Below are 16,192 nucleotides of genomic sequence, written 5' to 3'. Positions count from 1 at the left end.
TTACATTTTACCAAAGACAGTAAGTTTACATAATGTACGTATTTTTGACATTTTCAGTCCATAAAGTACAGGGTTAAAGAGCGGCTGGCAAGTCAGAAAGTATAATGACAAAAAAATGCGCAACATGTTTGGTAGACTGTTCATATTAAATCTGCTCTGTAATACTTCAAAGAAACAACCAAAGGAGAAGTTGAGCAGAGACACGAGGTGAGGTGTGCAGGTGCTGACGGCTTTCTGTCTCGTCTGTTTAGAACCAGAGAAACAGATTATAAGAATCTTTAAATAACTATAAAAGATTAAAGTTAAAACACCAACTATTATGGTAAATGTGTAAACAAGTCCATAGATGTTGTTGACTGTGGTGTCGGAGCAGGCCAGTTTGATGATGGAGAAGTTATCACAGTAGACTTTGTGAATGATGTTCCCACACAACTGTAAAGGAGCGCTCAAAGCTACCATGACAGCAACTTCAATAAATGGGTACAACCATACTAAAGCAATAAGCATGGAAACCTTTTGAGATGTCATGCGTGTATTATATTGTAGAGGACGACAGATAGCAAGATATCTGTCATAAGACATGATGGATAAGTTACAAAATTGAACATTTGCATATGTATACAAACAGTAAATCTGCAGGAAACAAAATGAAGCAGGAACAGTGTGAATGTCAGAGAGAATCTGAAGTAGAAGGAACGGAAACAACCCTGAACTACCAAACAGTTCATTTACAAACAGACTGCACAGGAACATGTACATAGGTTCATGTAAGCTCCTGTTCATACAGATAACCACGATGAGCAGAAGGTTGGAACAAATGATTAAAACATAAAATAACATAACAATCATGAAAAGTAAATATCTGAAAATCCCAGTGTCACAGTAGGCAGCAAGGGTGAAATAAGAAGTACGTGTGGAATTTACCATGATGCTGCTTTTAGTTCACAGCACGTCAGTTAAACTGTCCAGGACGGAGAACTTTTTATGATTTCTATACAGTTTTGATAATGTGATTATGAATAAATCGTATCCTTGTTTTAGACAAACACAGCTTTCAATACATGAAGAATATATGTCCTGGCGAAAACAGTTTTGTGTTTTTCCTTTAACCTTTTATGTCCTATTCTCCTTCGTGTTTGTACCACCTGGAGAATGCGGGTGATACAGTGTCAGACTCGCAGTTTGTGTCCAAAAAACATCCAACGAGAGAGAGTTTGACTTTTCACTGTTGCCAGTTCTTTATGGTAAATGAAAAAAAATGCAAAATAAAATGCAAAGGATTTAAAATGCAAGTCATGTAAAACATAAAAACTTAAATGCGGCTCCTACAATATACAACAAACAATCAAGAAATGAAAACAAAACTTATTATAGTATTATGAAAATCAGTATTATGAATCAATGATAGTTTATCTACACAGTTTGACACTCTACGAATCCTAAACATCATCTACACCAAGTCCCTCGTCACTGAGAAGAAAGTCTGCTTCTGCTTCTTTTAAAGTTTCCACATCAGCAGTGATGATGTCAGACTGCTGTCAGCATTGTTCCCGCCCTCCACGTTGTTTTCACATTGACTACTTTTGCCCCGCTCCTCTTTCCTGTCAACCTTCTCATCACCGGATTCATAGTCCTGGTCAGAGCCGCTGTAAATTACCTTCGTATATAATCCCCTGTCTTCAGACTGGCCTCTGTCAGTGTCAGAGGCTGTGTTCAGTCCCAGTCAGATGTCCAGCTTCTTTCAATGCGGTCCAATGCCTGGACTGCTCCCATGATTCAAGGTAGCAAACCATGCAGACTCAAATCAGCTACTGCGAGTATATAGGTGCGAGGTTAACTGAGCTAGCGTTCTAACGGCAGGCTGTGTGTCACTCAGTTTTTTCTGCAGCACCAAATAAGTTGTGCTACACAAAATGAACATCAGGTTCAACAAAGTGAAAACTGATCCTGTCCGTTTTCAATAAAATTATGACATTTAGCTCAGAAACTCAGAGCCAAAAATGAGTGTGATGTGTTTTCCAAAATATTCAAGACATGAACTCCGAGGTCCATGGTGAGTTGGTATGGAACAACTTGTCACCGATAAGCAATATTGAATATGCCTTTGATTGGTTTGAAAACTACTTTCAACTAAAAAGAAATAGTTACATTTCCTTAATATCTTCACAAATGTTAACTTTGGTGGTAAGTGGCCTAGATTTTACTTGACGCTAGCAAAAAGTTTGGCTAAATATCATAGCAGAAATAATGACTTAAAAAGTACTTGTTCATAATGTTAAGAGAACTTTATAAAGTATCTTACAAGTGATTTTGCTCAGTGGTTACGCATGCTATGCTACATTTCAGAACAAAAAGTAAAGGGTTAAAGAGCAGTTGGCAAGTGAGTGTAAGTGTAAGTGTAAGGACCGAAAAAAAAGTTTGGTAGACTGTTGAAATTAAGTCTGCTCTGTAATACTTCAAAGACACATCCAAAAGAGAAGTTGAGCAGAGAAGCGAGATGAGGTGAGCAGGTGCTGACAACTTTCTGTCTCGTCTGTTTAGAGCTGGAGAAACACACTTTAAGGATCCTCATGCATGTGTAGTTTCTGGGCTGTCTTCATCAAAGGTTTTGGCGTGTAGTTTGTTAATAAAAGAATATGCGGAGGTAAGGCTGGGTGGAATGATCGAGTGATCTTTATTGAAACAGATCTCAAGCCTGCATCCGAACCACTGTGTCTACACTCTGGTGTTCACAAATTTATGGCAAAGTTCTGCCCAATGCTTTGCCCTCTGCCCTATCAGAAATCCTCTCGAGCCTTCGATCTCATGAAATCTACAAGTAACAACCTAACTTTCTCTGCCTGTGCGGGCCTTTTTAAAGTACCTTTGCCCGTACCTACCTTCTTCTTCTAATTGGTCTCTTTGGTGGATTGAGGGTCCATCTATCCAATAGGAGAAAGAGGAGTGATCTATCTCACACCCCCTATGGAATACCTCTTCTTCTTTGTATTACCTAACTCTACTGATATCGCCTCCTCCTTGAACCGGCACCTTATCGTGGTGGAGGGGTTTGAGCACCCGAATGAACCTAGGACCTATGTTGTCCGGGGCTTAATGCCCCTGGTAGGGTCTCCCAAGGCAAACAGGTCCTAGGTGACGGGTCAGACTAAGATCGGTTCACTCGCCCCTAATGACAGAAAGAACAACAAGGACGTGCACGTCGCCCGGATCGGCGTCACCGGGGCCCCACCCTGGAGCCAGGCCTGGGGTTGGGGCTCGCAGGCGAGCGCCTGGTGGCCGGGTCTGTGCCCACGGGACCTGGCCGGGTGCAGCCCGAACGAGCAACGTGGGCCCGCCCTTCTGTGGGCTCACCACTCGCGGGAGGGTTCAGAAGGGGCTGGTGCAGTGGGATATGGGTGGCAGTCGTGGGCGGGTGCCCCGGCAGCTCAATCCCCGGATGGTGACTCTAGCCATGGGGACATGGAATGTCACCTCGCTGGGGGGGAAAGAGCCTGAGCTGGTGCGGGAGGTTGAGCGGTACCGGCTAGAAATAGTCAGGCTCACCTCCACGCATAGTCTGGGCTCTGGAACCCAACTCCTTGAGAGAGGCTGGACTCTCTTCTACTCTGGAGTTGCCCGCGGTGAGAGGCGGCGAGCTGGTGTGGGCTTGCTTATAGCCCCCCAGCTCAGCCGCCATGTGTTGGAGTTCTCCCCGGTGAACGAGAGGGTCGTTTCCCTGCGCCTTCGGGTCAGGGATAGGACTCTCACCGTTGTCTCGGCTTATGGGCCGAACAGCGGTGCAGAGTACCCGGCCTTCTTGGAGTCCCTGGGAGGGGTACTGGAGAGTGCTCCAACCGGGGACTCCGTCGTTCTCCTGGGGCACTTCAACCCCCACGTGGGCAGCGACAGTGTTACCTGGAGGGGTGTGATTGGGAGGAACGGCCTCCCCGATCTGAACCCGAGTGGTGTTTTGTTACTGGACGTCTGTGCTAGTCACAGTTTGTCCAGAACGAACACCATGTTCAAGCATAAGGGTGTCCATATGTGCACGTGGCACCAGGACACCCTAGGCCGGAGATCAATGATCGACTTTGTGGTCGTGTCATCTGACCTCCGGCCGTATGTCTTGGACATTCGGGTGAAGAGAAGGGCTGAGCTGTCAACTGATCACCACCTGGTGGTGAGTTGGATCCGCTGGCGGGGGAGGAAGCCGGACAGACCTGGCAGACCCAAACGTATCGTGAGGGTCTGCTGGGAACGTCTGGCAGAACCCTCTGCCAGGGAGATCTTTAACTCCCACCTCCAGGAGAGCTTTGACCAGATCCTGAGGGAGGCTGGGGACATTGAGTCCGAATGGACCATGTTCTCCACTTCCATTGTTGACGCGGCTGTCCGGAGCTGTGGCCGTAAGGTCTCCGGTGCCTGTTGCGGCGGCAATCCCCGAACCCGGTGGTGGACCCCGGAAGTAAGGGTTGCTGTCAAGCTGAAGAAGGAGTCCTACCGAGCCTGGCTGGCCCGGGGGACTCCTGAGGCAGCTGACGGGTACCGGCAGGCCAAGCGTGCGGCAGCACGGGCAGTCTCGGAAGCAAAAACTCGGGTCTGGGAAGAGTTCAGGGAGGCCATGGAGGAGGACTACCGGTCGGCCTCGAAGAAATTCTGGCAAACCATCCGGCGCCTCAGGAGGGGGAAGCAGTCCTCCACCAACACTGTTTACAGTGGAGGTGGGGAGCTGTTGACCTCGACTGGGGATATCGTCAGGCGGTGGAAGGAATACTTCGAGGATTTCCTCAATCCCACTGACACGCCTTCCATAGAGGAAGCAGAGGCTGGGGACTCAGAGGTTGACCCATCCATCACCCAAGCCGAAGTCACTGAGGTAGTCCGGAAGCTCCTCGGTGGCAAAGCACCGGGGGTGGATGAGATCCGCCCTGAGTACCTCAAGTCTCTGGATGTTGTGGGGCTGTCTTGGCTGACACGTCTCTGCAGCGTCACGTGGCAGTCGGGGACAGTGCCTCTGGACTGGCAGACCGGGGTGGTGGTCCCCCTATTTAAAAAGAGGGACCGGAGGGTGTGTTCCAACTATCGGGGATCACACTCCTCAGCCTCCCTGGGAAAGTCTATTCCAGGGTACTGGAGAGGAGAATTCGGCCGATAGTCGAACCTCGGATTCAGGAGGAACAATGCGGTTTTCGTCCTGGCCGTGGAACACTGGACCAGCTTTATACCCTCCGCAGGGTGCTCGAGGGTTCATGGGAGTTTGCCCAACCAGTCCACATGTGTTATGTGGACTTGGAGAAGGCATTCGACCGTGTCCCTCGTGGCATTCTGTGGGAGGTGCTCCGGGAGTACGGGGTCGGAGGCCCTCTGTTAAGGGCTGTACAGTCCCTGTACGACCGGAGCAGGAGCTTGGTTCGCATTGCCGGCAGTAGGTCAGACCTGTTCCCAGTGCATGTTGGACTCCGGCAGGGCTGCCCTTTATCACCAGTTCTGTTCATTATTTTTATGGACAGAATTTCTAGGCGCAGCCACGGGCCGGAGGGGATCTGGTTCGGGAGCCACTGGATCTCATCTCTGCTTTTTGCGGATGATGTGGTCTTGTTGGCTCCTTCAAGCCAGGACCTCCAGCATGTCCTGGGGCGGTTTGCAGCCGAGTGTGAAGTGGCTGGGATGAGAATCAGCACCTCCAAATCCGAGGCCATGGTTCTCGACCGGAAAAAGGTGGCTTGCTCCCTCCAGGTGGGAGGAGAGTTCCTGCCTCAAGCGGAGGAGTTTAGGTATCTTGGGGTCTTGTTCACGAGTGAGGGAAGGATGGAGCGTGAGATTGACAGGCGGATCGGTGCAGCGGCCGCAGTAATGCGGTCGTTGTATCGGTCTGTCGTGGTAAAGAGAGAGCTGAGCCGAAAGGCGAAGCTCTCGATTTACCAGTCAATCTACGTTCCGACCCTCATCTATGGCCATGAACTTTGGGTCATGACCGAAAGAATAAGATTCCGGATACAAGCGGCCGAAATGAGTTTCCTCCGCAGGGTGGCAGGGCGCTCCCTTAGAGATAGGGTGAGGAGCTCTGTCACCCGGGAGGAGCTCGGAGTAGAGCCGCTGCTCCTCCACATCGAGAGGAGCCAGCTGAGGTGGCTCGGGCATCTGTTTCGGATGCCCCTGGGATGCCTCCCTCGGGAGGGGTTCCTGGCATGTCCCGCCGGGAGGAGACCCCCGAGGAAGGGGAACGCCTTGGGATCCTCCCGGAAGAGCAGGAGGCAGTGTCCGGGGAGAGGGAAGTCTGGGTGTCCCTGCTCAGGCAGCTGCCCCCGCGACCCGGCCCCGGATAAGCGGACGATAATGGATGGATACTGATATCGCGCCTTAGAGCTTACAGCCTAAAGAGGACAGTATTATCTCTCTGTACATACATGGAATTGTATACATTAAGACAGCTCAGAACCTCTTCCTCTAGCTAACTTCTGACGCACAAACAGAGCTGATTAATGGCTCTGGGGCAGGGGCGGCTCTATGGGGGACCAACAGGGGCCAGTGCCCCCGTAACTCTGAGTCTGGACCCCCCTGTGGCCCCCCTGACAGGGAGTCTGCATTAATAATACAATGACAGATTTTGCAATGATTTTGTTCTGAAGGGAAAGGCAGAAATATAATGTCTCAGCAGTTTACTACCCAATCACAATTGCTGAAATTGTAAACACTGCTTTGTCTGAATGAGGGATTTATTCTTTTTTCCGGGTTGTATGTGCCCCCTAACAAAAAAGCTGGCCCCAACCTGGCCCCCCTATTAAAACTGGTCTAGAACTGCCACTGCTCTGGGGGCCCCTGGACATGTAAACCCAAACATCACCACAGTCCCACACTCACCTAAACACAAGCATCCTGTCACTGTTAAATCATAGCTCAGAATGTGGAGCTGTGTAGACACCTCACATGGCATGTCCTCGTATCAGCTGATTAGGGACATTTACTGTTTTGCAGCTAAACGTATCCTTGCTCTTCTCCTCTCTTGCTGTCAGCTCTGTGTTATACTTTGCTTTATGGAAAATTGCATTCACTGCAAAACTTCATGGAAATGTTTTCACCATAATATCATTAGTGATATATCTTTTGTGAATCAGAGACCTCTTAAATAACATTATATTAGCCGATCATTAACCCGGAGTTATTAAGCAGCCAGCTCGGTAATATCCATCAACCCTCACAGGTGTTGAGCCAGGTAACACCATGAAGTCAACAATGAATTCTGCTCAACAATACTTTAATTTAGCTTCGTACAACAATGACATAGTCACTATGTGCTAAAACTGTTTTGAGAACCTTTCAGCTTTCATAGAAGAAATAAATGTCTTGTATTTTATTATATTTTTATTTGATATTTTTGGCCTTTTATTGTGCAGAGTGCTGCTACACCTCAAAACATACACAGGCTTTTAATAGACTCACTTCCTGAGTCATTCAAAACTAACTTCATTAATTATTAAACATGTTACTGTTATTATATTTCAGTACTCCACATTACATGTTGTCCCATCAAACATTGTCAGGAGTGTTACTTCTGCAGTTTTTTTCAATGCAAAATATAAATTATTCAATGCTGCTTTTTTAGGTTAACGTCAGATCTCTGTGAACAGTCAATATTTTATAACAGCAGAGAATTTTGCATGTATTTCGTATTTTTGACATTTGCAGTCCGTACATGATCGGATTCAAGAGTGGCTGAATGATTACAAAATACAGAGACAGAACGATTCGCAGCACACTGGGAACACTGTTCATATCAAGTCTAGTCTGAATTATTTCAAAGAAACACCCAAAAGAAAAATTCAGAAGAGACACGAGGTGAGGTGTGCAGGTGCTGACGGCTTTCTGTCTAGTCTGTTTGGAACCAGAAAAACAAATGTGAAGAATTTTCATGTAAGACAAAATGATTGGAAACAGAGGGACAATAACAGAGAGAACAACAGCAAACAATCCATAGACGTTATTCACTCTAGTGTCTGAACAGGCCAACTTGATTATTAAGTAGTTACGACAGTACAAACTGTTTAAAATGTTTCCACACAGTGTCAAACGTAATGCTAACGATAAAGTAATCAAGAATTTCACAAACGAATACAACCATACTGCAATTATAAAGATAAACACCTTGTTTAATGACATGCGTGTGTTATATTGTAGAGGACAACAGATAGCAAGATATCTGTCATAAGACATGATGACTAAATTACACAATTCTATACTTGCATATGTATACAAACAGAAAATCTGCAGGAAGCAAAATGAAGCAGAAACAGTGTGAATGTCAGAGAGAATCTGAGTCAGAAGGAACGGAAACAACCCTGAACTACCATACAGTTCATTTACAAACAGACTGCACAGGAACATGTACATAGGTTCATGTAAGCTCCTGTTCATACAGATAACCACGATGAGAAATGTGTTGACAAACACAATAACAATGTAAAGCAAAGCTGTTAATGTAAAATACAGGTATCTTAAGTTTCCAACATGCAAATAAGCTGCAAGAATAAAATAAGATGAAGTTGATGAAGTTGAATTCAACATCATTCTTTAAAAGGGACCTAATTACTATTAAAATTTCCTCTTTTATATCCAACAAATTATCAGTTTGCTTCAAAGACCCCTTTTAGGAACAATAACATTTTAATACTTCAGGCTTTCTTTCTTGAAAATGTTCAACATGACAAAGGTTTATAGAAACACAAGCTCGTCCTACCACACCGGAGATTTAACTCTGTGAAAGAAACACGGTCACATCACACACAGTTCAGCCTGTGTCACCTGCTGGAGCTGTTGCTTTATACTCTTTCACACTGACAAGCCAGCCCCACCTCATCATCAACGCCCAGTACCTGTTTATTGACTGACATGTCTAACCGTTGATTTACTGTATTAGCAAGATCAAACTAATTCTAGAGGTTGCACTTAACAATTGAGACAAGAGAAGACACAACTCCCCCCGCCTTGTCAAAGACTTGTCTGCTACTAATCGTTGTTGAAACGTAAATATTTTAATTGCTCTCACAGTGTGTAGTTAACCTCTCCGCACCCACCCGCCCGCCGACGGGCGATTTCAGATAAATGACTGTATGTCTACACTGCGCAGTGACGTATCCCGCTTCAGCTTTCATCAATATGGACATACTATACGTCGTTAGAAAGAGGAGAATCTCCGCAATTCATTCATCCAGTTGATTTTGCAGAAATCATGAGCACCAAACCATAAATCATTGATATTCACCAGCATGGTAAACGTGAGACACAAGAAACACACAGCGACTCCCTACCTTTGAAGCGGCCATAAAGCCATAATATGTGTCCATTCCTCAATTATCTATATTCCAGTTGTCCGTAAGAATCCACTGATCAAAAGCATCAAAATGGTTTTTCATAAAATTATTCCAGCTTGTGAATATCGTCCTGTAAAGTTCATTTGTTTACCGTCTGCCAACTTTGTCCGGCATATAAAGTTCATACTTTACCGGCCGCACCGAAATGTTTTCTAGTTCCTGTATGGTGATGTTGGGTATGCTTGTTTTCATCACTTTGCTAGCTACAAAATAAAAGTGTCCCCATCTTTTTCTGTTCAGTTTTCACCCCAGCAGAGCCCCTGAAGTAGATCGAGCGCTGCCTGTTTGAAGGACCAATATACTTTGTTTACTGTTTTTCGCTGCCTTAGTATAGGAATAGCGTATTGGCTATCGACATGTCAATAACTCAGGCTTCTAGCCAATTATTTTACCTTTCTAATGAGGGCAGGCGTGCCCAGGTCAGGTATTTATGAGCCGAGGGGTTTCCGTGCGTCTGGCGACTCGTGGGCGGACTTTACGCAGCAGACGCACGGTGAAGAGACGCAGCAAACATTTACATTTCTTCGTAGGCATTTTCAGAGTTTACAATGGCGAAAGCCAGGAAGAAATCCAAATATATCCGAGAAGATGACCAGGAATGGACTATAGCATCATCTGATGAGAGTCAAGACAGTGAGTATGACTCTGAGAGAGAGGAGATGTTCGCTCAGGGACTTGACGACATCTTAGATCGGTGAGTAACGTTATCTTTGATCATGTTTTATTTATTTATTTAGCCATGAGTGAAATTTGAATGAAAGTTAGTGGGTGGGGTTTTTTTTATGATTACAGTGAACAGTACAGTATACATTAGCATGTCATAAATGATGCTAAATGGTTAGCGCCCCAGGGCCTAATTAGCCTTGCTAAGCCTAGCTAGCTAGCTAGCTACTCAACTACTCAACTAAAGTTATGTAATCCTTGAAATCCTATTCTATAATGTCAGGGTTTTCCCTGCCATTATACGGCTTAGGCGCGGCGCCCAAGCGTTTTTGCCTCCCGCCTAAGCAGGGTTCTCCCCAGACGGTGGAACAGCGGCGCTACACCGCTAAACCGCTAGGTCAGCGGCGCTATACTCCGCGCGTGACGGTGACGAGCGTCCATCCCCCGGCTGACGGCGATGAGCGTCCGTCCGTCCGTGTCTCTCTCTTCCCCCAGCCCCCGGGACAGACTATCCTCTAATTCCCTTTTATTTCGATTTTTTTTTTCAAGCTTGTAAACAAATTGAACTAGATCTTTTTCACTGACCAGACACTGGGAATATTCCCCCAATTCAATTATTCTGTTTATGTACAGTTATTTCCCTGATGTTTTTGTGTAATATATAATATCATATCCGTGTTTATTTGTTTCCTATGTAAATAACACCCCATTGAAATGCATTTATATATTTTTTCATTATATTTGGTAACATTTGTGCATTGCATTGTGTTTTGTAGGTCACAGTCTGACAGTGACGTGGATTGGGAGCCTCAAAGTAGGACACTCAGACGCCAAACCCCATCTCCTGCTGAAGGTGGTCGGCAGATGCGGCAACGATCCTCTGCATCCACCAGTGCTACCTCCCCCGCTGCATCTTTCACTGCCCCCTCTGGCTCAGGGGAAGCTGCAGCTTCTACACCAACTGCTGGACGTTCCCGTGCTGCCAGACGTGCCCGGGGGAGGGGCAGAAGAGGAGGATCCTCCAGAGCACATAGCTCCCACACGGAGGAAAAACAGTGGCATGATGTGGGGGATGACGACGTTGAACCTGCTCAAGTTGCCTTCATGCCGGTGAGACAGCCCGGACCACAGCAGGAGACCAGAGTGGCAACAAGTCCACTGCAGTTTTTCAGACTGTTTTTCACCGACGCAGTGCTTGGGACTTTGATGGCAAACACTAATATTTTGTTGATATTGGCACAGTTATACATACAGTAATAGCGTATTGATAGATAATACAATCCTTGTTTGAAATTCAGTTCAGTATAGTCTGTCATTTTTGTATAATGGTAACTATTCTGTAGTGTCTTGTCACATGACAATATCTCAATATGGCCACCTAGAAGCGTGTGGAAACCCCTCCAACCACCCATCAAATGAATGTGTGAATAAATTATGTTTTGAATCATGGAGAAAGGTTTTATAGTCACCAGAATGCTTCAGTAATGTTTCCAGTGTCACAGAAGTGAGTAAAAGCATTTGGCACAATATGGCCATTTGGAGACGTTTTGGAGAGGTTCGTGGACGCCAGTGACACCACAAACTAAAACCTCCATAACTCCCATAAGGGTAGGCCTAGAAGTCTAAAATTTCACCCAGGTGTAGTTGACAAGATGAGGAAGGCATGTGCTATATTGCCATATGCCTTACATAAAGCACATCCTAGTTATTGTTATTCAAATATGACCTATTATTTTCGAAGACAAAAAAAATGTTTTAGAGCCATGTTTGAACTGATGTCATTTTGGTTGTGTGTATGGTACATGCTAAATAAACACATTCACAGAAACTAGAGGTTGTCAGCTTTCAAATGGCGTATCATACATCCATCTCGGACTTGTAGTTCTTGTGTTATCAGCTTTTCCATTTGGGTATGCTAAATAGGTGAAGTTACTGAAAATAGGTGGGTGCGAACAGGTTAAAAGGAACAACCAAATAAAGAAAGATTACTATATTTAACTATTTTACCTTAAAATAACAGTTTCAAAATCATTTTAATTCTACGTTGCTGCTGTGAGTGACTGGGCGTGTGTGTGTGTGTGTGTGTGTGTGTGTGTGTGAGAGAGAGAGAGAGAGCGCGAGTGAGTAAAGAGAGAGTGCGAATGCATATATCAGTATGATATGTGAAATTATAGCTTGTTTAGCTAACTGCACATTGGAGTCTGGTGAAACGAAATTTCAATTTCCTGTGCCCGGGAGATCTTTGACAATAAAGTATAACTTGAACCTTGAACCTTGATAACAGTGTCTCTCTCAGCCACTCCACCTGATTATTGAATTTTCCTGAACTTCGGTGAGCGGGTCGGATCACAGGGCAGAATGCTTTCACACACAACAACCAAAGGAGAAGTTGAGCAGAGACACGAGGTGAGGTGTGCAGGTGCTGACGGCTTTCTGTCTCGTCTGTTTAGAACCAGAGAAACAGATTACTGTCACACACAGCACCAACTAGCAGTGATTTTGGTGAAACTGGATCATATTTTATGGAGAAAATGTTTTCTGGTTTTCCCTCTGATAGCCTCTGCCTCAACTCTCAGAACTTTCCTTAAAGCAACCTCTAAGTGCTGCTTTGGACTGCTGGGCTAGAATGGGCACCAGAACCGTAGCCAGATGAGGGGGCAAAGGAACCAGGCTCAGCAGCCTGTATGGACATTGTAGTTTTGGGCACAATGCAAAAGATGTGGATACACAGAGGACATAGTCTGCCACAATGTCCAGCAAGGGAGGCTGTGTGAGATCACTGCAAACAAAAGAGAGTTTGCTGAACAAAACAATTGTTCAGATTTGTTCAAAATAAACACTGTGACAGATGTTACAGCAGTCCCAGTTCAACTGGACTCAGATAGGAAACTTCTGAAAGCTAAAAAGGCAAAGAACCGGTGTTCCCGGGCCGTAGAGGCAGAAAGAGGAGCAGCTGTCAGCCGGACCTCCGACAAATAACAGAAGCACATTTCAGCATTTCAGGGGGGGCACCTGCCAGGACTTACAATGTAGGAACAGACAGTACTGCAGGTGTCCCCAGCGTAGGAACAGAGAGGACATTGACAGGGGCCATCAACTTGGTGGCAGAGAGGCACAACATTAGCAGGAGCTATACTTCCTTTGGGGGGCGTCATGGACGGTGGTTCCAGGGCATCTGACAGGGAAATGGGTGGTGGCTCAGTGTTAAACCGCTGCTCAACTGGCTGAAGACCAAGTGGTTCTAGAGCAGCGGTCCTCAATAGGCAGCCCCCGGGCTGCATCCGGCCCTCCGGCCTCCTGTTTGTGGCCCCCAAACTGTTATTCCTTCACCATGTGTTTTGGTTGGGTCAGCACGTGTGCACCGGGACTTGTCTCCATGCCAACGATACACAGACAGCTGGGTCACTCACTGCTGCGAGCGCACCTTTTAACTTTAACTTTCGTTTTCGGAGCAGTTCGCGTATTCACATTTTGCCGGTGGTAAGAGATTGAAAATGGCGTGTTTCTAAGTAAACTGCTATAACAAAGTGGATAGTGAAAATTGGCAATTCAGAGAAATAGGAACTTAAAATTTGCATTCTTTCTCCCTCCAATCAGGACAAACCCCACTTATCCGACAGTGCAGCAGTAACAAATACTTGGCCTTAGGTAGTTTAACAAGTTCTAGCTAATCTCATCATGTATGTTCAAACACACAAAGTGTGTAACAGACGGGGAGTTTCTCCCGGCAAACACCCTTTCACTCACGGTGCCAAAATTTTTATCTTCCTTGTTAAAACTCCATTTAATCACAGAACAAATGACGTGAAAACCGACAACCATCTTACATTTCATCTTATTCACAAACACATTCACGAACCATAATTACACCAACACCAACAGAATACCCAAGAGTCATTGCGCCACAGTCCACAAGGGAGGTTACAATATGCCAGGAGAAGCTGTGATGAAGATTTCCAATTTGAAACGGCGTTATGAGACGAAGCAAAGGAATTTTGAAGAGACATTTCCTCAAAATTCAGAGATAAGCACAACACAAATAAATGCACTGAAATCGTCATATCAAGCTGCAAGCAGGATTCTTGTCACATCTATGTCACAATGAAATAAAATAATGCATGACTGAAGTGATGGACACAATGTTTGAAGGCAAACAAAAAGAGTAAATATTCAACTATGTATTTTAATTTATGTTAAAATGGAAATTACATTTTATTTTAATTCGTATTTTGTTGTTTAGAATGAAAAGGACATTTTGTTTTGAATATTACAGTATTATTGCATGTGGCCTGACCGACCTCAATACATGGACCTTTGAGTCATTGAAAAAAATCTTTGTGGCCCTTTAAGATTTGTATTTGAGTACCCCTGATCTAGAGGTCTAATAAGAAAGACACCCGGGAGCTAGATGGTGATAGCCTTGAGTTTCTCAGAAGCCTTGCCTTCTTGTGGGGGCCTCCTTCAACTGGGTCTTCATTAACTGGGTCCCCCTAAAAAGGGTCCAGGGGATCATCAGATTAAGAACTTTCTGGAGGCTAGCAGGTTGGTGGTTAGCTGAATAAGAGCAGGATGGCTGCAGGCTCACAAACCCGAGCTTAACTGGCAGGGGTGCAGCCTTGTTTCTCGGAGACTGGGGCAGATAACTGGGGACATGGCACTGAGGTTCAGGTTTAAAACTGGGAACCTGGGACTCAGACTTTGCCGGTTCTATGCTAAACGCAGCACAAGAGCCATTGGAGGAGTCCAGAATTGCCAGCATATTCTTTTTAAGATTTACTTTGCCCTGGTCAAAAGGTCAGCCATGCCTGGAGCTTAAGTTAAGTGTTATTTCAAGACAGTTATGGCCTTCAGCCTATCCTTAATGTCCATGTTACTGTTTATACAAAAGGAGAAATTATCTGTTTGTTGTGTTTCCTTCACTTCAAACCTTTAGTCCAGACATGAGTTCACCTTAAGAAATACCCAATTTGATTAGAATAACAGCTTGACGTCTGACATTTGGACTTTTTTCCAGTTTTATGTGACAATATAAAAGATTTTAGACTTTGGACCCGTACTGTTAGTGACACATAGGTTGTCGCTGGGAGTCATCTATCAGTCACTATATAATAATATCACCACCCTGAGAGACAAGAGGTGTCTCTAAGGGCCACAGCTTGTCTGCCACTCTACATCTACATTAGTTAACGAGCATACTGTCTGAGTTATCTGAAACCCCTGAGATTCACTGCAAAAAGACCAATAATAATAATATTTATAATAATGTGCTAAATAATAACAGTAGCAGCTGTAAAAAAAAAAAAAAAAACTATGATAACATATAATCAATCATAGGTCAGTCGCAAATTTCTTTTAGGCCATTCAGGTTTTTATGTCCTTAACACAAACCTCACCTCATTTATCTTATTATTATTATTATTATTATTATTATTATTATTATTATTATTATTGATTGTTAGATGACAGTAAAACCTCGAGCAGGACGGTGGACCACAACATCAGATCTTCAGCAGGTGTAACCAAAGATGTTCCTTTTCAAGCAGGATCAAGCAGATGCTGCTTTTTATTTTATTCAGTTTGATTTATTTGTATATTCAGCTTTTGTATTTGTTTTCATACAAAGAAACATAATTTGCTTTGTTATTGTTCATTTGTGTGGGATCTTGATGAATCTACCTTTTTTTTACCCAGCCCTAGTGGCCAACAGTCACAGGGATACAAGTTTCAATGACAGGTTACTGAACTGTCGGCTATTTGTCAGTTCAAGCAACAGTATCTCTGTTCATAACTTTACCAAATAAAGGCTCTAAATTCAGTTTAAGTTCATATAAGCAATGAATTACAAAAATATTTTTTTTTTAAATCACATAATCATCAGAGATCCGCCAGTTGATGCCCACAGCTCTAAAGGAAGCATATATGAGATGAGAGTTACTGTTACTTGATCAAACTAATGTCTATATGGAGCTGGACCAATGACTAATATCTCAGTTTTGCCTGAATTTAGGAGCATGAAATAATGTCACATCTGTTTGTTTCACAGCAGACAAGCAGCTTCTTCATTAGTCACTTGGGAATGATCGCCTGCTCTCACAGGCACAGACAGCTGAGTATCATCAGAGTGGGAAACAAATTCAAAGACTGCTAATATATTCCACTTATAACTTTATTTTCTTCGGCTG

At 44.6% G+C, this 16,192-nt stretch overlaps 2 protein-coding genes across 2 annotated transcripts; both read right to left on the bottom strand.

Moving 5' to 3' along the window:
- LOC115566260 (olfactory receptor 142-like) lies at positions 1-945 on the bottom strand. The gene has a single exon (XM_030392062.1). It carries the CDS (start codon positions 925-927, stop codon positions 1-3), a length of 927 nt encoding a protein of 308 aa, XP_030247922.1. The 5' UTR covers positions 928-945.
- A 6,633-nt stretch (positions 946-7,578) lies between these two features.
- Positions 7,579-8,544, bottom strand: LOC115570866 (olfactory receptor 2A14-like). Its single transcript, XM_030399640.1, has one exon. The coding sequence runs from the start codon at positions 8,542-8,544 to the stop codon at positions 7,579-7,581; it is 966 nt and encodes a 321-aa protein (XP_030255500.1).
- Between the last annotated feature and the right edge of the window lie 7,648 nt (positions 8,545-16,192).

This window comes from Sparus aurata, chromosome 2 (assembly GCF_900880675.1).
Source record: "Sparus aurata chromosome 2, fSpaAur1.1, whole genome shotgun sequence".
NCBI classification, from domain to species: domain Eukaryota; kingdom Metazoa; phylum Chordata; class Actinopteri; order Spariformes; family Sparidae; genus Sparus; species Sparus aurata.
Note: the sequence above shows the minus strand (reverse complement) of the source record. Positions and strands in the feature narration are given on the sequence as shown.